Here is a 20,808-nt window from a genome sequence, read left to right as displayed (position 1 = left end):
GTGACCTTGTCAGAGGCTTTGCTGAAATCCATATAAATGGCCATAATTGCACTACCCTTGTTGATGTGTGGTCATCTCAAAAAATTCAGTCAGATTTGTTAGGCATGGCCTTAGTCAAAGCCAAGCTGATTAACTGTGATCAAACCTTGCTCACTAAATGGAGATTACTTCTCTCATTCAGGATTTTCTCCAAAAGTTTTCCTAGCGCTGATTTGACACTCGCTGCCTGTAATTGTCTGGTTTATCCCTGCTATCTTTCTTGAAAGGTTGAACCACGTTGGCTGTCCTGCAGTCCTCTGCCATCTCTTCTGGGGCCAGAGAGGAATTAAAAATATGGATCGGAGCCCTGGTGATATTATCTGTCGCCTCCCACAGCAGCCTGGCTTCAGCTGATGTGGACCTGGAGATTTGTCCACAATTAAGCCAAAATCTCAATACTTGCTCACTCTTTGATATTAGTCTTCTCAAGAACCTCACAGTCCATCTTCCTGATTCCTCTATCTTAATCCTCCTCCTCCTGAGTAAAGACAGATGTCAAATACTTGTTTAACACTTTACCAGTGTCACTTGGCACTACACCCAGATTTCCCCGTTGGTCCTAATAGGCCTGACTCTTTCTCTGGTTATTGCCTTCTCCTTGATATGTGTAGAATATTTTGCAATGATCTCTAATCTTGCCTGCCAGTGCTTTTTCATGCCCCTCTTTGCTCTCCTCATTGCTTTCTGAAGCAATGTAGCCTCCCCCCCCCACACCCCAAACCTGGCCATTCTACTGCATCATAGCCTCCACTGATTTGCTCACATCTTTTCCTTTTTAAGTTCTGAATATTCCTAGACACCTAGGGTTCTCTGGTCTTGTTGCTCCTCTATTTCACCCTGAAGGGGACATGTTGGACCTGTGCTCGCTGCAGTTCCTCATTGAACACATGTGGATGCACTTACAAGAACCTAATTCTGGGGAGCTTAGCTGGGCAGTTGTTCGAGGTGGCAGTGGGAGAGCATTTTAGTGATAGTGCCCACAACACGATACTTATGTTTGTTATGAGAAAGGAAAATGATGGTCTGCCAAAAGGGGTTTTGGATTGAGCGGTTAGGCAGACCTTGTTAAAATAAGGCAGGATCTGGCCAAAGTAGGCTGGGAATAGCTACTTGAGGGTAAATCTTAGTTATAACTTAAGGATAAGGCATAGCAGATTTAAATCAGAGATGAGGATTTATAAATCTCAAAAGGTCCTGAATCTATGAACTTCACTACACCAGAGTGGATTTGGGGAAACTGAGTAAATTTAAGGAGGACATAGACAGATCTTTAACCAATAATAACTTGAAGGTTTATGGAGAGAGACAGTAAAGTGGAGTTGAGGTGAGATGAGATCAGACATGATTTTATTGAATAGCTATGCAGGCTGAAGGGACTGAATTGCTGCCTCCTGCTCCTAATTCTTATGTTTTGTGGAAAGCAAAACAGAAGCACCTTGTCATGAAGTATATTGAAATTAGCTTGTATCCTTTGAGGTACACATGTAATATGCTTGTAATATATTTTCTTTAGTCGTAGATTACATTCAATGCAGACACACCAGCAGCAGGACTGTTTTAAACTGCAACTCTCCTAAAAGTCTTAGCACCTGCTGATCTTCAGGCATTTGGAAGTCCGTAGAGAAGACGAGCATTAATTTTTCCTCACCAAATAGCCATTGAACTGACTGTTTCTCAACTGTGTTTACTGTTGGTTTTTGCGCCCTACAAAAAGACAGGCCATATTAGCATAGCTCTAACTTAGCAGCAGACTCGAAAACAAATGAGTGTGTAGTGCTGTTTTGTTGTAAGACACTATTTCACTTCGCTTACTGATAATATACTGGACATGAGGTGCTCGGTGTGAATGCTCATTCATTGAAGTTCTTTGATTTCTTTTTAAAAAAAAGAGGATATTCTACGTCCTCCTCAAAAAAGTGAAAACAGAAAAGTCTATTAACTGTACATCGTAATGCAGTATTTCATGGTTATTGTTTATCTTGATATATTTTTGATGGATTTTGCTTTTAGGAATCTATTTTATCTGGGTTATCAGTTAATTGTAGATAGGTTAAATCTATTGCAAAACTTTAGTTGAAGCACATTTTCGTAGCACTGAATCTGATTCTAATCCTTTAATCTTTCCATTATCTGCAGATTTTCTATTAAAATGTTTGAATCTTTATATTCTTTATTTGTTTACATAAAAAGCAATGTCCTAAATATATTTGAATAATGTACTAGGATAAGTCTGCTTTGCTGAGCCATCAAATACAATAATTCAATATTTGTACCGTGCATTAGGACTGAGGGAACAGATGGAACTGGATTATCAAAAATGGAAAAGGAATATCAGGCAAACAAACCAGATTTTCTTTTTAAAAGGAATTAATCATAAATGGAATAATCTATTAAACAACTATAATGATTTCCACTCCATGTCCTGATAATATATTAGCAAGATATGGGCAGAATTAAAAGGTAGACATCTATTTATGTAACTGTTTTTTTTACTCATAAACATACATTTTGAAACACAGGCTGTACATTTTGACAGTATCATGATATTCGATACTGTATCAAGGTTAAAATTAGTAAGATGCCCACACTCCAAATATCTTGTCAGAAATCCAGGTCAGAATCTGGCAGGGGGATGGGGACAGGGACATACCATATCTATGAAACAGGGATGCATCATGCAACAGCAAAGCAAGCAAGTCACAGTGAGTTTAGCTATGTTGTGTGTCAAAAGATTATGGCAAGGCTGGATGGTGTTTACTTTTAATGCAAGGAGAGTAATAGGTAAGACGGATGAGTTAATGGCATGGATTGACACATAATGTTGCCATCACAGATATGTGGTTGAGGGAAGAGCTGGACTGGTAATTCAACATTCTTGGGTACAGAATTTTTAGGCAAGACCAAAGAGTAAATAGGGTGGTGGTGTAGCACTTGTTATGAAGGAATCAGTTACTGCAGTAAGGATAAATATCTTGGAAAGGTTCTCAAATGAGGCTTTAAAAGTAGAACTTAGGAGTGTTAAGGGGGCACCTACTTTATAGGCTCCCAAAGGGACAGTGGGAAATAGAGGAGAAAATATGTTGACAGTTCACAGAAAGGTGTAAGAGTAAATTAGGGAATTTCAACTTTCCCAGCATAAATTAGGATTGTCATATTGGTTAAGGGTGTAGAGGTGGTGGATTCCTTGAAATGTATCCAGGGCAGTTTTTTGTATCAATATGCAGAAGGACCAACAAGAGATGGCGCAGTGCTGGATCTGGTTCTGGGAATAGAAGCTGGACAAATGTTTGAGGCAGTGGGAGAACTTTTAGGCAATAGGACCACAACACATTATAGTTCAAATTTGTTCTGGACAAAGAAAAAGATGGCCTGCAGAATTGGATTTGGGGAAGGAAGATTTTATTGAAATAAAGCAGGAATTAGTCATGGTAGAGTGGGAACAGTTCCTTGCAGATAAGACGACAGTGGAGGAATGGGGGACGTTCAGAAAGGAGATGGGGAGAAAACAGCTCCAACATCTACCTTTTAGAGGGAAATGTAGGATCAATATGTTCAGAGTATACTGGATGTCTAGAACAATTCAGGACTGGATAAAGAGGAAAGTTAGGACTTTTTGCAAGACCAAAGGGAGCAATTCAGCTGTGTCCCTAGGGGGAGGAATACAGGAAATACAAGAGGGAAATTAAGGAAACAAAACAAAAACCATGAAAAAGGACTTGTGAACAGAATTGGGGAGAATCTGAAGACATTTTGTAAATGGATTACAGGGAAGAGGTTAATCAAGAAAATAGTAGGGCCCATTGAGGAGGAAGGGGAAAACCATTGTGTGATGCCGCAGGATATTGGAAGAGTGTTGAATGAATACTTTTCTTTCCTTTTCACTCTGGATGAGGAGAACACAGGTGCAGAATTCAGAAGCGGGACTTTGAGGAAGTTGCACAGTATGGGGATGTATTGAATGCTCTCTTAGGCTTAAAAGCAAATGCCCTAGCCTGAATGAATTAAATCTCTGGTAGCTGTGGGAAGCAAGGCAGAAATTGCAGGGACTCTGACACAAATTTTTAATTTCTCACGGGTCACGGAAAGTGCCAGAGGCCTGCAGGATGGCCAACATGGTTTCACTTTTTAAGAAGGGTGAGAGAAATGAATAGGAAATTATAGACCGTTGAGTGTCTCATTAGTGGTGGGGCAGCTATTGACAAAAATTGTGAAACAGTGAATCAATACCCACTTGGAAAGGCATGGGCTAATTAAGGATAGTGAGCATGGCTTTATCAGAGGGAGGTCATACCTAACAAATTTGTTAGAATTTTTTGAAAATGTGATCAGGTGTGTGGATGAGGGCAATTCAGTTGATGCAGTTTATGGATTTTAGCAAAGCTTTTGACAAAGTCCCACATGAGAGACTGACTGAGAAGGTGAAAGCACATGGAATTTAGGGAAGTTTGGCAAGATGGGTCAGAAATTGGCTTAGTAATAGGACACCGGATAGTGGTGAAGGCTGTTTTAGTAACTGGAGGCTGATGCCTTGTGATGCACCATGAGGATCAGTAGTGGAATCCTTACTACTTGTGTACATATGTGATATAATTGAAAATGTAGCGGGAATGTTAGGTAAATTTGCAGGTGACTCTAAGATTGATGGCATGGTTAATCATGAAGACGATGCAGGAAGATATCGATGGTTTGGTCCGATGGGCAGACCAGATATCGATGGTCTGGCAGATGTTATTTAACGCTAAGTGCAAGGTGATGTACTTTGGAAGAAGAAATAAGATGAGGGAGTATTTAATGAATGGTTAGCTTAGAGGAACAGAGGCATCTCCGAGTTATTATTCACAGATCCCTGAAGTCATTAGAGCATATGAATAGAATACTTAAGGCTGCAAATAAGACAATTGCTTTAATCAGTTGTAGCATAAAATATAAGAGCAAGGAGATAACGTACAGAATGTTGGTCAGATCATAATTGGAGTATTGTTGCAGTTCTGGTCACCTCATTACAGAAAGGATGTGGTAGGAGTACAGGACATACAGAAGAGGTTCACCGGGATGTTGTCTGTGATGGAGAAATTGAGTTATCAGGAGAGATTACATAGGCTTGAATTGTTTTCTTTAGAGCAGAGGAGTCTGAGGGTGGACATGATTGAGGTGTATGAGATTGAGGGGTATGGACAGGGTGAATAGAAAGCAGCTGTTCCCCTTGGTTGAGGGACCAATTAGGAGAGGTGTAATTTTAGGGTAGGGGGCAGGAGATTGAGGAGATTTGGGAAAACAACTTTTTCACTCAGCAGGTGGTGGGAATCTGGAATGCACCGCCTGGGAATATAGTGGAGGCTACAAACCTTAACCTGTTTTTTTTTTTTAAAAATTGTTTGGATGAATAGTTCAAATATCATAACATTCAAGGATCTAGGGCAAGTGCAAGAAATTGGGATTCGCTCATATTACAAGTAGTTTTACTGGTGTAAACTTGTTTGGCTAAAGGACCTCTTCTGTGCTGTATGAATGACAGTTTTACTTATGATTACCTGTGGCTACTATTGTAAACTGCTCTATATTAATAATGTATTTGTGAGAGCTTTTTGTCACCTTGCTGCTGTGACTGTATCATATTTTGCAACATTTTCAGAAAGAAATCTGTTATTCTTGCAGGTAAAGCATTTTTTAATAAATGGTCATTGCTGGTGCTGTGAGCTTTCCTTTTTCCATAATGCTGGCAACATCTTTGACTATCTGCTGTCTGTTCTAATCTCTGAAGTGGCTTCTCGTGCATGTCTTTGGTGGTTTTGTACTTGAGGAGCTAAATAGATTCTGCTGATCTCCTGCAAGAAGATGATTAGATTAGATTAGACTTACAGTGTGGAAACAGGCCCTTCGGCCCAACAAGTCCACACCGACCCGCCGAAGCGAAACCCACCCATACCCCATCATTTACCCCTTACCTAACACTACGGGCAATTTAACATGGCCAATTCACCTGACCCGCACATCTTTGGACTGTGGGAGGAAACCGGAGCACCCGGAGGAAACCCACGCTGACACGGGGAGAACGTGCAAACTCCACACAGTCAGTCGCCTGAGTCGGGAATTGAACCCGGGTCTCAGGCGCTGTGAGGCAGCAGTGCTAACCACTGTGCCACCGTGCCGCCCATCTTTTAGGATCAATCGGTACTGCTTTCAGTTTTCTGCTTCACCCACTATCTGAAGGGTTTCTGTAAAGTCAGTTCTTCTTTTGACAAATAAATTTGACAAATCTCATGAACAATTCCAGTAACAATTCCATCTTTTAAGAATTCTGACTTTAAATCTCCAAACTCATATTTTTCCACTAATCTTAGAGATTGTAAATGAAATCAACCTTGGATTACCCTGGATGCTAATACTTCTATTAAATCTTACTTTTTCAAGAATTTTACTTATTCTTACATTAAGGTATTTTGCAAAGGCTTACAGAGCTTCATCAAAATTAACTGTTTTTACTTGTGATTCTAACTTAATATAAAGTTTGGAAGCAATTCTATATCTTGAGAATTGTTTTCTCCAGGATGCTCCATTCTATGTTCTATTTGGCCTATTTCTAAAACTTGGTATTATTTCTGCTGCCATGTCTTCCAAATATTTATTTATTCTTGCTTTGAAGGCAGTTAATTCTGCCATTTATCAATGCTGTTAGAGTGTACTTCTGTACTGAAGCTTTACTCGTGCTTTTGCAATCAAAATGGATTTCTGTGCAAGTAAAGTGGATGATTCCTACTTTAAAGTAAAATGGATGATTTTCACTTTTTTTTTGTGGCTTCTCCAGATGAATCCCTCTAATCACAGCCTTAATAAACACGTTCTGGTTCCTTATTGCTTTACTGTATGAATCCTGCTGCCTGCAACTTTATTAAATGATTCATATTCTCTTAATAGATTAACAAATGAGTCCTCATCTTTGTAGCTTTATAGGTTCTTTTAGTGGCTTTCCCCAGACAATGCTCACTATTTGAGGCATTATTTATAATTTCTATTGTTTCGTGCTTTTTTTCCCTGGGTGAAGTCTGTTATGTGCGGTTTCAATAAAAGCTTCCTATCTTTAATTGATTGTAAGTAATGGATCTGTCACCTTTTCTGCAGCTTCAATAGTCAAATATTTGAAGCAGATGGAAATTCTCAGCAGTAAGGGAGATGATCAGGTTTCCATTGTGCACTGTTTTAAGAGTTCAACACATCTAACATCTCAATATTTTATATTGCACTTAATACTAATACAAATGGTACTGTGGAAAAACATTTTGAGAAAACACATTTTACACTTCATCAATGGACTGAGTCAAGTTGGACATATTTTTGATCCCAACTTAGTGAAAATATTCAGCCACTCATTCAGGGTGGTCTTCTCACACTATTAGTTAGATTTGATGATTTGTGCCTCATGTGAACATTAGTATCACATGTTTTTTTTTTCCTTTTATAGTGTTTAAAATGTAAATTTATGTTTCCTTGAAATTGAAGCAGTTTGTGTTTGCAAACAAACAGATTGCTGGAAACCTTTAAAATAATGAAGGGATTTGATTTGATAGAGATGATGTTTCCATTTTTTGCAAGCAAAATTAGGATCCATAAATAAAGGTGGTCAGTAACAAATTCATTAAGGAATTTGGGAGAAACCTGTTTATCCAAAGAGTGGTTAAAGTATGAAATTTGTTACCACAAGGAGTCATTGACATGAGTAGCACAGATGAGTTTGGGGGACTACTAGGTAAACACTGGGAGCAAAGGAAAGGGAAAGAAATTATTACAGTTAGATGAAAATGAATTAGACACTGCTACATGATGTGTAAACTCCAGCACAGGTCATTTGGGCAGGATGGCTAGTTTCTGTGTAATGCATTCAGTGTAAAATTGTGAAATTCAGTTCTAGGCTGTGAAGGGCAAATGTTGACTGTTTGCTTCAAAACATTAAAATTTTATTTTGAATTTTGTTTTGAATGGCCAGTGGCAGGTTTGACGATAACATAATGAGCCAAATTTTTGATTTTGCTCTGGGTTTACATTTGGCATCATGGATTGCCCTGCTCGTTATAGAAACTGTTCTGTATTTATTTATGTTTATCTTACTTGAAATGAAAATTAGTCCCTACAATGAGTAAGTTCTATAAATCTGAATTTAAAATAAAATATGCTGCAAGCACTCGGGTCAAGCAGCGGAACTTAAATATCACAGAAAATGGCATGATTTATTTACACAATGTGGACAAGATGAATACAGCAATTACAGCTTGAAATTTAGTAAATTAGAATTGAATAATAGTCTCAAACAGGTCATCCTCACTTCTATTTTCAACTGTTTTTATAGAGATAGTTGTACAATTTTGCACTCCTAGTAAGAGATTGTGCCGTCTTGGGGAGTAAGTGTCCTTGCTTCTAATATGCTATATACAAGAAGACAAGCCTTGGTGTTGGAAGGTGTTGCCAATTCATGCTGTGTAATTGATCTTTCTAAGAAAAGTAGATAAGAACGTAGTTTTGATTGAATAATAGTGTTTTGCTGTTTTCTGAAGGCAGTTATATTGTTACTTTAAAAAGGACCCTTTTTTTTTCTAGGTACTTGCTGTTCTAGTAAATATATTTGGTGGCATCATGCGCTGTGATGTAATTGCTAAAGGTATCATTCTGGCTGTGGAGAACTTGGATTTGAAGATTCCAATAGTTGTGAGATTGCAAGGTGAGCATGGTGGCTTCCATCAGTTGAACAATGGAAAGGCTTTCCACTTAACTTCTCTCTAACTAGGAGAGCTGCACTGCACTGATGCATCAATGACTGACTACCATTAGAAGTTCATATAGTAAATGCACTCCCAGTATATTTAACTTTAATAATTTTTCCCCAACTCTGTGTCCCTCAGCCTTAATCATTGCTGGATGTTGCAGGTGGTAGTTCCTTTGCAGTTCGTAATTGCTGTTTAGTGGAGTGCTATGATCAACAGCAAATATTTGTGTTTATATAGTGCCTATAAGATAATGGAACATCCATTTCAAAGTGCTTCACCGGAGCAATATAAAGCAAAATTACTGGATGAGACAGGTACAGATGGCTAAAAGCTTTTTCAAAGAAGTAAACTTTTGAAATTCATGCTCAACATAAGCATCCAATGACGTGTATTACCCATCACTAACTGCTCCTGAGGAAGTAGAGACAAGCTACATTGCAGCCTATGTAGGTACACCCACAGTGCTGTTAGGTAGGAAGTTTTAGAATTTTGACTCATCACAGAGAAGGGCTGGTGATTCTCAGTTTCATGTCAGAATAGTATGTGACTTAGAGGGGAACTTAAAGATGATAGCCTCTACCACTCTTGCTTTTCACAGTGGTAGACATTGCTTTTATGAAAGATGTTATTGCAGGAGCCTGAGAGAGCTGCTGCAATTCATCTTGTAGGTAGAAACATTCTATGATCCCATCACAGGTGCAATCCTTCGGCTTGTCTCTGTCTTTTCTTTGCAAGAGCAACTTGGCTATTACCACTTTCCTTTTTTTTCCCCCTTTTTAAAACCATTGAACTTGGCTTCTGCACACTCTGAAGCTGTGAGATTGCCACATTTTGCATCATTTTGAAGTCCCCACACAATTGATTCCCACGTTTTGTCATTTGCGTATTTTGAAATTGTGCATACAAAAATCAAGTTATTTAAGATCAATCGAGAAAAACAGTGGGCTAATACTGGGGATCACCTCTATATACCACTTTGCTCTCCAAGAACCACCTGTTCACCACCACTCCCTTTCTTCTGTATCCAGTCCATTTTATATCTCTGCTGTCGATGTCATTTTTATTGCAGTGGTTTTAAATTGACTAAAAAGCCTGGTATGTGGAACTTTACCAAATATCTTTGGGAAATCCATGCACAACCATATCAGCTGTATTGTGCCCATCAACCTTTTCAATGATATCATCAAAAAATCGCAATCTAATTAGACATGGTGCACTCAGTGCTGTGCACCAGTGGTGAAGGCATTGAACATTTAAAGTGGTTGATGGGTATCAGTCAAGCAGGCTGTTTTGTCTTGGGTCATTGTGTTTTTGGAGAAATTAACACACTGAGGTGAACGTAAAATATTTCACCTGAGCAGAACTACAGAGTTTGTGTGTTATGTTTTTAATTCCTGTGAGACATTTTCTGCTTTCTAAGAATCCTTTTCATTGAAACATTTTGAATCTTGGAAGTTTACTGCTTTTCCCCCTTTACTCATTCTTTATTTTTGCCCATTAGTTCTATTGTTATTTCTGCATAATCTCAAATTATAGTTTTACTGCCTTCTGTAGGTTTGAACTTATTCCTCCTCCTCCCCTCACAAATCAAAAAAAATCATTTACTAATAGGTCACGCTACATTTGCCCAACTTACCCACTTTCTCCTGCAAAAGATTTACTGTCTCATCTTAAGCTGCAGTTTTTGACTGCTGCCCAACAACATCATGTCCAAATGACAGTTCAGTTTTTCATGTATGAGGTTGCAACATGTCAACAAAGTCAGCAACTAATAGCGCTCTCAAAAAATCACTTCTTACTTAGCGCTGGATTTTAAAAGAAAATTTCCCAAATTGCTCATCTGCCTTGGAAAAAGGCCTCACTTACCATCCCTTTTGTTCCACCTTAAGGGGAGGTGGGATGAAGCTGGGTATTTTGAATCCAAAATACAACATTGGCAACCACACAGGGGACACAGTGTTGAGGTCGGCTGGTTAACATTTTGAATCCAGTATGACTGTTCTTTATTGTTAGATCTTTAGCAGCTGTTTTTTATTTTACTGGAAGTATGTTGTACAGTTTTAAGACCTCAAGCTCTCACCTATATGCACCAGGCCAGTTCATCAGCGTATGCCTCCCCACATGATTCCAGTGGCCCTAATTGCTCACCACCTCTGGATGCCTCTGTGCATCTCCGCATGGACCCTATATCCCAAAGCAACCATTATGCCATTTACCTGTGCACGCTCTCCCTCCCCACCCCATGATCCCATATTGCCCATATGAAAATTCATACCGTCCAAATATCCCCAAACTTTCTCATTTCCACCCTCCACAATGCTAACTAACTTAATCTTCATGAATGATAGACCTAGCGCTTATGAAGAGATAAAACCAAATAAAGTTCGAACTATTTAGTACAGGTTGCACTACACAGACTTGATTTTAAGAACATCCTATATGAGCCCATTCGTAGCTTTTAATTTCCCATAGAGGTTGATTCGTATGTGGAATGAATTGGCAGAGGATGTGATAGCTGCAGGTACAAATACAACATTTAAATGATGTCTGCACAAGTACATGAAAAGGAAAGGTTTAAAAGATTATGGGCCAAATGCAAGCAAATGGAACTTGTTTAGTTTGGGAAACTTGGCATGGATGAGTTTTTCCATGCTGCATGACTCTACGACTGTATGATGGAGTGTTTAGTTTCTTGGAAAAGCAAGCAATTCCTCACATAACCCAATCAAAGATGGCTAATCCTTCAATAGGAGAAAGTGAGGTCTGCAGATGCTAGAGATCAGAGCTGAAAATGTGTTGCTGGAAAAGCGCAGCAGGTCAGGCAGCATTCAAAGAACAGGAAATTCGACGTTTCGGGCATAAGCCCTTCATCAGGAATGAAGAAAGTGTGTCCAGCAGGCTAAGATAAAAGGTAGGGAGGAGGGACTCAGACTCCTCCCTCCCCTTCCTAGACCTTTCCATTTCTATCTCGGGCGACCGAATCAACACAGACATCTACTTTAAACCGACTGACTCCCACAGCTACCTAGACTACACCTCCTCCCACCCTGCCCCCTGTAAAAACGCCATCCCATATTCCCAATTCCTTCGTCTCCGCCGCATCTGCTCCCAGGAAGACCAGTTCTAATACCGTACAGCCCAGATGGCTTCCTTCTTCAAGGACCGCAGATTCCCCCCAGACGTGATCGAGGATGCTCTCCACCACATCTCCTCCACTTCCCGCTCCTCCGCCCTTGAGCCCTGCCCCTCCAACTGCCACCAGGACAGAACCCCACTGGTTCTCACCTACCACCCCACCAACCTCCGTATACAGCATATCATCTGCCGTCATTTCTGCCACCTCCAAACGGACCCCACCACCAGGGATATATTTCCCTCCCCTCCCCTATCAGCGTTCCGCAAAGACCACTCCCTCCGTGACTCCCTCGTCAGGTCCACACCCCCCACCAACCCAACCTCCACTCCGGCACCTTCCCCTGCAACCGCAAGAAATGCAAAACTTGTGCCCACACCTCCTCCCTTACTTCTCTCCAAGGCCCCAAGGGATCCTTCCATATCCGCCACAAATTCACCTGCACCTCCACACACATCATCTATTGCATCCGCTGCACCCAATGTGGTCTCCTCTATATTGGGGAGACAGGCCGCCTACTTACAGAACGCTTCAGAGAACACCTCTGGGACACCCGGACCAACCAACCCAACCACCCCGTGGCTCAACACTTTAACTCCCCCTCCCGCTCCACCAAGGACATGCAGGTCCTTGGACTCTTCCATCACCAGAACATAACAACACGACGGTTGGAGGAAGAGCGCCTCATCTTCCGCCTGGGAACCCTCCAACCACAAGGGATGAACTCAGATTTCTCCAGTTTCCTCATTTCCCCCCCCCCCCCCCGAACTCAGCAGCGCCCTCCTAACCTGCAATCATCTTCCTGACCTCTCCGCTCCCACCCCACTCCGGCCTATCACCCTCACCTTGACCTCCTTCCACCTATCACATCTCCATCGCCCCTCCCCCAAGTCCCTCCTCCCTACCTTTTAACTTAGCCTGCTGGACACACTTTCCTCATTCGTGATGAAGGGCTTATGCCCAAAACGTCGAATTTCCTGTTCCTTGGATGCTGCCTGACCTGCTGCGCTTTTCCAGCAACACATTTTCAGCTCTAATCCTTCAATAGGCCTCTATAATCTATTTAAAGCTGTATCATTGCAAACTAAACTGCCGATGAGTCGGCCAACAATTTACAAAACACCCATGAGGAAATGTCAACAGGTAACTATTGAAATTGCTCGACCAGATGCTACACCACTTGACATGTTAGTCAAGGCAGTGTACGAGATGATGTTTTTATAACTTGGTGTAGCTAGGGTATTTTAAAAACCTCGGATCATGGACAATTAAACAGATCTTATCCACCCTTCTAAAGCATTTACATCTATTCCCATGCTGCATCCAAAATATAGTCTGTTTTAATGCAGTACTTAGTGGTCCTGCTGAGTTCTGGTTTCCCTCCTGTGTGAATTAGACCCCTTACCCCTACTGCAGAAAAACAGAATCTGTCAGAAATGGTATGACTTCCATGAACAGATCTCTACCATTTTTAAAAGTTTGCAGACATGAAAATCAAGCCATTCATGTCTATGTATGGGCACTTCCAGCATTCATTACAATGATCAGTATCTAGAGCTCTGAATCACCCGATCTTCCCACGTTGCTGGTCTGCCTGATAACCAGATCAATGTCTTCCTACTTATGGCTGCAGTCGCTGCCTTTAGATGTCACCTCTTGTATCAGCAAGCTATGGCTTTGTCCCACTTTGGAAGCTCATGAGCACAAAGTTTAGGATGGTGCTTTAATGCAGTGAATGCTTCACATGTAATGTCAAACCAATGCCAGGCTGCACTCCCACGGATATAAAATAAATCACAAGGCAGCATTTCAAGATAGAGCACGCAAATTTCATGAGGTACCTTGATTGTTATTGACTCATTAGCAAACTTAATTAAAATCAGATTATCTGGTCCTTAGCAGCTTGCGGTGTACAAATTGGCTGCTGTGTTCTCTCCATTACAACAGTGATCATAGTTCAAAATACTTTGGCTATTAAGTATTTTGGGATCCAGTGAAAAGCATAACAAAATTGCAAGTGTTTTTTTTTCTTGGAGGAAGCTCAGATGAGTTTGCTGAATTCTCAATGTCTGTTGTTTTACACCCACAGGTTCAAAAGTTGATGATGCTAAAGCACTGATTGCTGCCAGTAGTCTCAAGATCCTGGGTTGTGATGACTTGGATGAAGCTGCGAAAATGGTAAGCAGGAGGTTGCTTGGAAAGCTTGCATACCACACTCAGAAATTAGTGAAATGTATCCATTTTGGCAATAGTTTCGTTCTTGTGTAATGAAGAAAACCATGCAGTAGCTGTGCCATTTAAACTAATGGGGCTGGAATCACCTTCGAGCCAATACAGGAAATGAAAGTTGGCATTCTACAAATAACAGTGTAAAGTCTTCAATCATGTTAAACCTAATTTGCATAGAAGAAACATGCGTTATCGCAGAACTGACTGTACCTAAGCAATGTAAAGCTTGTCAGTAACAGATATTTCTAATCAATGTGCATTGGATTCTTCAATAACATGATATCCATGTCTAGCTTATTGTTATAGTAGATAAACATTGCTGTATCTGGTAAAACTACCTGTTGGAGGCAAACTCTCACCGATTTCCATGTGAGAATTGTTCTTTTTGATTCAAGTCATTTTGCCACTGTGCTTTTGCCTTACTCATTAGATGCTCATACTCTTTATTTGCTTCCAGGTTGTAAAACTTTCAGAAATTGTGTCATTGGCAAAGGAGGCTCAGGTGGATGTCAATTTCCAGCTGCCGATTTAAGACATGCTTTGAAGAAATGATTTTGTTTGATATTCACAGTTGTGATATACTCCTCTTTAAAATGGTTTTTTGTCCGTTTTCTTTTTTTTTGAAGAGACACTGTTACTCATGTTACAATACTGCACAAAATGTAATGTTGACCTGTTAGCATGGCGTTCACAGATATATTGTTAAATGTTGCTTCTCCAAATATCGAGGAAAAGGCAGGGTTTGGATGTAATCCAGCTTTTTTAAAATTATTACCTATCAATTATTTAATGTTTGAATGTATGTTGAGTGGCTGTTCAAATCCTCTTGAGCACTGATGTGTTCAGTTAATAGATCCTGTAGCAGATTGTATGACGAGTGATTAATTTCAATTTGTCTGATGATTTTTGTAACCTGGCTTTCAACAAAGAACTTCGTACTTTTCAGTTTGTTACACCACTAAGTATGTCTATGCTTTCATTTGAAAAGCACTGGATGTTTTATGGGAATGCATTTTACAGACCAGTTGCTAACTCATTAATTACGTTATTGGAATGGTCAATCCTCTAACCTTTGCACATTCCTCCACTGTAACACATGTTTCAATAGCAATTCGTAAAAGCATAACCAAGACCCTCCATTTCCATAAAGCAATTACTGCAAACTTGTGAAATAATTAACAAGTTAATCATATTGATAGAAGGGATCACAGTCCTTTCTACAACAAAGTTTTTTTGTTCAGAGGTGTTTGCTGCTATATTTTATTTGACACGGTAAACCACAAATCAAAAATTTAGCTCAATTAAAAGAAACACGCACATTAAATTCTACCCTTGTATATGTTGCAAGGTGATTCTGTAATATGTTTAAGCCTCATAGGCTGTAGTTGAAACATTTAAATATGTATATTGAAAATCTTGTTGTAGTCAGTAATAAAGTATACTTCACGTGAGAATTTGCTTCGCAAGTGGACTTTTTGATTTGCATTATTACTAACTTATTCAGACTGGAAATGTACAAAACATTTAATGTATACTTTATCTCAGACATTATATTTCAGAATAATATATGTTAAGAAATTGAAGGGAGGGAGGAACGCAAGAAAATTACAATCACTAGGCAAGTGGTACTGACAAACTGTTGGAGCTGCTGGTACTTTGTCTCCAGACTCTGATGGACTTAAAAGATGTTTCTAGTGAGAGAGTTCTAATAGCATTGGTTCTAATTTTCCAAAATGCCTTAGATTTGGGAAAGGTTCCATTGGAATGTAACTCCTTTAATCATAAACAGAAGGAGTTGGAAAGCTGGTATCTCAACGTTTTATACATTGTATAAAATGATTTGCATGAAAGGACTGAAGGTTTTTAACTTTCCTGATGAGACAAAGACAGGCAGAAAAGCTTTGAAGAGGACATAAGGAACCTATCAAGGGATATAGAAATGGTAACTGAGAATAATGTGGGAAAATGTGAAATTGTCCATTTTGAAAGGAAAGATAAAAAGAAGCTCATTATCTGAATAGTGAGAGAATCCGAAGTTCTGAGATGTACTGATTGTCCTACTTCATGAAGCACAACATGCATTGGCAGCAAGTGTTGATCACATTCTCTTCGTGTTTGCATGGTTTTCCTCTAGGTGCTCTGATTTCCTCCTGCAGACCAAAGATGTGCGAGTTAGGTGGATTGGCCATGCTAAATTGCCCGTAGTGTCCATCGATAGTCATGGGAAATGTAGGGTTGCATTTATAGGGTGGGAGGAGCACAGGTTTGGGTGGGATGCTCTTTAGTGGCTCAGTATGGATTTGATGGGCCGAATGGCCTGCTTCCACACTGTAGTGGTTCTGGGATTCTACATAAGGGTAAGTTCACAACTAATGGATCTAACCCTGCAATTCTGCCACATCTTGCCGTGAACATTAGGTCAGTACAGCATGTTATTAGGAAAGCTAATTGAATGCTGATGTTTACAGTGAGAGAAATTAGTATAAAAGTATGGAGGTTATGCTTCAATTGTACAGTGCATTAGTTCTGGAGTACTGTGTATCATATTGACCTGCTCATTTAAGGGAGGATGTCACATTGGAGTAGTTCAGAGAAGATTTATTAGAGTAACACCTGACTTGTCTTTTGAGGGCTAAGTTATACTTTCTGAAATTTAAATGGGTAAGAGGTGACTTGATTAGAGCGTAAGATCCTGAGGGGTCTTAACAGGGTGGATGTGAGAAAGTTCATAGAATCCCTACAGTACAGAGAGGGCTATTTGGCCCATTGAGTCTGCATTGGTCTTCTGAAGAGCACGGGATGAAAGAATATCAATGTTCGATAATGTGGAATAGTCAGATTTTATTGAATGGGGAGAAGTTTTGTGTGGCCTACTCCTCCTAATGTGTGTGTGTCTGTAACCATCCCTACCTCCTACGTTTCATCTAAAGCTCTACTGTGTGTATCCCATCCTACATCAAGCTGTGGTCATTTATCACTGCTTTCTCCAATGATTTGTACTTGCTCTCACTCACCCAATCCCTCAAATGTAAAACTTTCATCCTTGACTTTCAATATTTCCACATCTTTGCCCTTTCCCATCTCAATGCATCTTCCTGTTGACAGTTTCAAACTTTGATTATAACATTTTAGAAATTTTATATTACTGTATGAGAGCAATCTTAGTTTGGGGATTTTATCACATTATACATGTCATACCAATGCAAATTGTTAAACAATGCTGTTAGATCTTTCATGTTTATTCAAGGTGAGAGAAAGGATTCAAGTTTTTTAAATTTTCAGCATGATGGACCAAAAAAATGAAAGGTAAATGATCTGCTTTCTCCTCACTTATGTGACTTCTTTTGTGGCTTTCAGTCTTGTTTCTCATTGCAACAGCAATAACGACAAAGGAGAGTGAACCTCTGGGTGAACAGCAGGATAAATACCTGAGGAGCAGGGTCAGTTGGAATGAATGTGGAGCTGAACCTAGAGGTGTAGCTCCGGAGGTGACGTCACAACTTAAAAAGTGACAAAGGTTTGGCTGTTCAGGAACCTGGTTTGCAGACTGAGTGAGTTTTGTCTGGAGTGAGATACAATACTCACTTTTTTTGTAATGCAGTCTGCTAGGAATAGAGAGCCAGATTGAGAGACCGGAGTTTGGTGACTAATGGATTAGGTTCAGTAATCGGTTCATGGATTATTATCTATAATTGATCAGGTTAATTTACTCTAAGGTTCACAATAGCAAGAGGACACAGCCCCATGGAATGCTGCTCCTGCAATATGTGGGAAATCAGGGACACTTCCAGTGTCTATGAGGACTACATATGCAGGAAGTATGTTCAGCTGCAGTTCCTGATTTGCCACATGGAATGCCTGGAGCTGTGGATGAACTCAACATGGAGCATCCATATGGCTGAGAATGTCAGAGTTACCACATTTAGCAAGCTGATCGCTCCACCAGTAAGGGCAACTCAGAAGAGTTAGATACCACCAAGAGGAGGATTAAGCATGACTAGGCAGCATAGGAGGCCCCTTAGCCATTTCCCTCAAATAGGGCCATTGTTTGGATATTATTGGTGGTTTGGCCTCAGTGGAAAGCAGCAGTAGCCAGATCACTGACACCACGACTGACACTGCTGTACAACAGAGAGGCTTGAACTATAGGTGAGCAGTAGTGACAGGGAACTGTATAGTCAGGAGCACAATTGGGGTTTCTGTGGCCACAAGCAGGGCTCCAGGTTGGTGTGTTGCCTTTCTCCTGCCAGATTCAAGGATGTCTTTGAGTAGTCAGAGGATATTGTAAAGGGGGAGGATAAATGCCAGATTGGTACTAGCGAAATAGAGAGAGACGAGTGTTCCGGGAGGAAGTTGAAAAGCAGGACATCTAAAGTTGTAATGTTGAGATTACTTTAAGTGCTACAGGCTGGTATGGCTAGGAATAAGAAAACAGTACAGCTAAATAAGTGGCTAAAGAGCTGTTGAGGGAGGGTGGTATGTGGGATGTTTTCCAGAGCAGGTGGGACCTGTACAAAAACGACAGGTTTCATGTGAAGTGGAAGGGCACTAATATTTTGGGAGGGGTGTTTGCTAGTGCTACTCAGAGAACAGTTTAAATTAGATGGCAGGGGACAGGAACTAGTGGGGTAGGCCAGCAAGTAAAATGACCAAGGAAGAGTCTTAGGTTACTGCCAGAAAGACTAAGAGAAAGAGGAGATGGGGGAGGATACTGAGCACAGTGGTCCTGGCAGTCTGAAGTGTATTTGTTGTAATGTGAGGAGTATGAGAGGTAAGGCAAATAAACTTAGAATTTGGATTAATACATATGACTATGATATAGTAGCTATTATAGAGAGAGGAACAAGACTGGCAGCTCAACATTCCAGGATTTCAGGTGAGATAGAGTGGAATGTGAAAGAGGTGGGGGGAGCCCCGTGTTACTGATAAGGGAGAATATTACAGCTATACTAAGGGAGGACACCAAAGAAGGCTCATTCAGCGAGGCCATAAAGTAGAGGTCAGAAATAAGAAGGGTGGAATCACTTTGAGATTGTACTACAGGCCTCCCAGCAGCCAGCTGGTGATAGAGGAACAGATATGTAAACAGATTATGGAAGCGTGTTTAAAAAACAGGGTTGTTGTGGTGGGTGATTTTAACTCCCCCAATATTAACTGGGATTTGCTTAGTGCCAGAGGTTTGGATGAGGGCGAATGTTAGATTTGCCCAGGATGGTTTTTTGGAAACAATATGTAAATAGGCCAACTAGGGAAGGGCTGTGCGAGATCTGGTACTGGGGAATGAGCCCAACCTGCTGATTTGAAGTTTTAATGGGGAGGGGGGGGGGGGGGGTGGAGCATTTGGAAACAGTGGATAAGGATAAGAGTAGTCCATGGATGGAAGTACTAAACTAGAGAAAGGCTAACTATCACAATATTGGTTAGAGTTGAGGATTAGTATGTTCCTGTGAAAATGAAGGGTAAGGATGGTAAGATTTGGGAACCTTGGTTGACAAGAAATTGAGAGCTTAGACAAAAAGGAAACTGCAGACAAGGAGCCCTCAAAGAATACAATGACCGCAGGAAAGAGCTCAAACAAGAAAATTAGGAAAGCTAAACGGGGCCATAAAATGTCTTCGGTAAACAGGATTAAAGAAAATCCCAAGGCATTTTTTTACCACATGAGGTAGTGAGGGAAAGGGTAGTCCATGTACGAATAAAGGCAGGAACTTGCATGTGGAACCAGAGGAATTCAGTGAGGTTCTTAATGAGAACTTTGCATCTGTATTTACAAAGGAGAAGGACATGGTGGATGGTGAGTTTTGAGAGGGTTATGCTGATATTCTGGGGCATTCAGCATGAAAACGTGGTGGTATTGGTTGTTTTTAAAAAGCATCCCCAGGACCTGATGTGATCTATCCCAGAATGCTAAGGGAGGCAGAAAAGGAAATTTCTGGGATGTTGTATGAATTTTTTGTATCCTCTTTAGTCGCAGGAGAGGTGTCAGAGGACTCGGCAACAGCCAACGCTGTTCCTTTGTTTAAAACGACCGACAGGGATAATCTGAGAAATTATAGGCTTGTGAAACTTATTTCAGTGGTAGGGAAATTATTGAAGATGATTCTTAGGGAAAGGATTTACTCACATTTGGAACAGATATGGAATTATTAGTGATAAGCAACATGGCTTTATGCAGGGAAGGTCATGATTGAGAAACTTGATTGAGTTTGAGGAAGTGATGAAGATGATAGAGGGTAGGGCAGTAGATATTGTCTATGTGGACTTTAGCAAGACATATGACACAGTCTGTCATGGCAAGCTGAAACAAAATGTGAAGTCACGTGGGATCCATGATGAGCTGGTATGATGGATACAGATCTAACTGGCTTAGCCATAGGGAATAGCAATAGAAGGATGTTTTTCATATTGGAGATCTGTGGCTAATGGTGTTCCTTAGGGATGAATGCTGGGATCCCTGTTGTTTGTAATGGATAGATCTATCTATAACTGATTTGGAAGGGAATGGAGGTGGGCTGATTAGTAAGTTTGTGAATGACGCTACAATTGGGCGGGCTGCACGTGGTGAGGATTGCCAGGGGATACAGCAGGACATTGAATAGCTGGAGACTTGAGCAGAGAAGTAAGATATGGAGTTTGAAATAGACAAATACG

General features: G+C 40.4%; 1 protein-coding gene across 2 annotated transcripts in view; it reads left to right on the top strand.

Annotated features, from left to right (window-relative positions):
- Window positions 1-15,481, top strand: part of LOC132820682 (succinate--CoA ligase [ADP-forming] subunit beta, mitochondrial) — an 89,451-nt gene extending 73,970 nt beyond the window's left edge. For both annotated transcript variants that reach the window (XM_060832922.1, XM_060832921.1), the window contains 3 exons: window positions 8,629-8,749; window positions 14,018-14,106; window positions 14,615-15,481. In XM_060832922.1, the coding sequence (XP_060688905.1) occupies window positions 8,629-8,749; window positions 14,018-14,106; window positions 14,615-14,689 (285 nt within the window). In that variant the 3' untranslated portion in view covers window positions 14,690-15,481. The remainder of the gene's footprint in view (window positions 1-8,628; window positions 8,750-14,017; window positions 14,107-14,614) is intronic.
- Window positions 15,482-20,808: the final 5,327 nt, after the last annotated feature.

Source organism: Hemiscyllium ocellatum, chromosome 12 (genome assembly GCF_020745735.1).
Source record: "Hemiscyllium ocellatum isolate sHemOce1 chromosome 12, sHemOce1.pat.X.cur, whole genome shotgun sequence".
In the NCBI taxonomy this organism is placed as follows: Eukaryota; Metazoa; Chordata; class Chondrichthyes; order Orectolobiformes; family Hemiscylliidae; genus Hemiscyllium; species Hemiscyllium ocellatum.
This window is presented reverse-complemented; position numbering and strand designations above follow the sequence as displayed.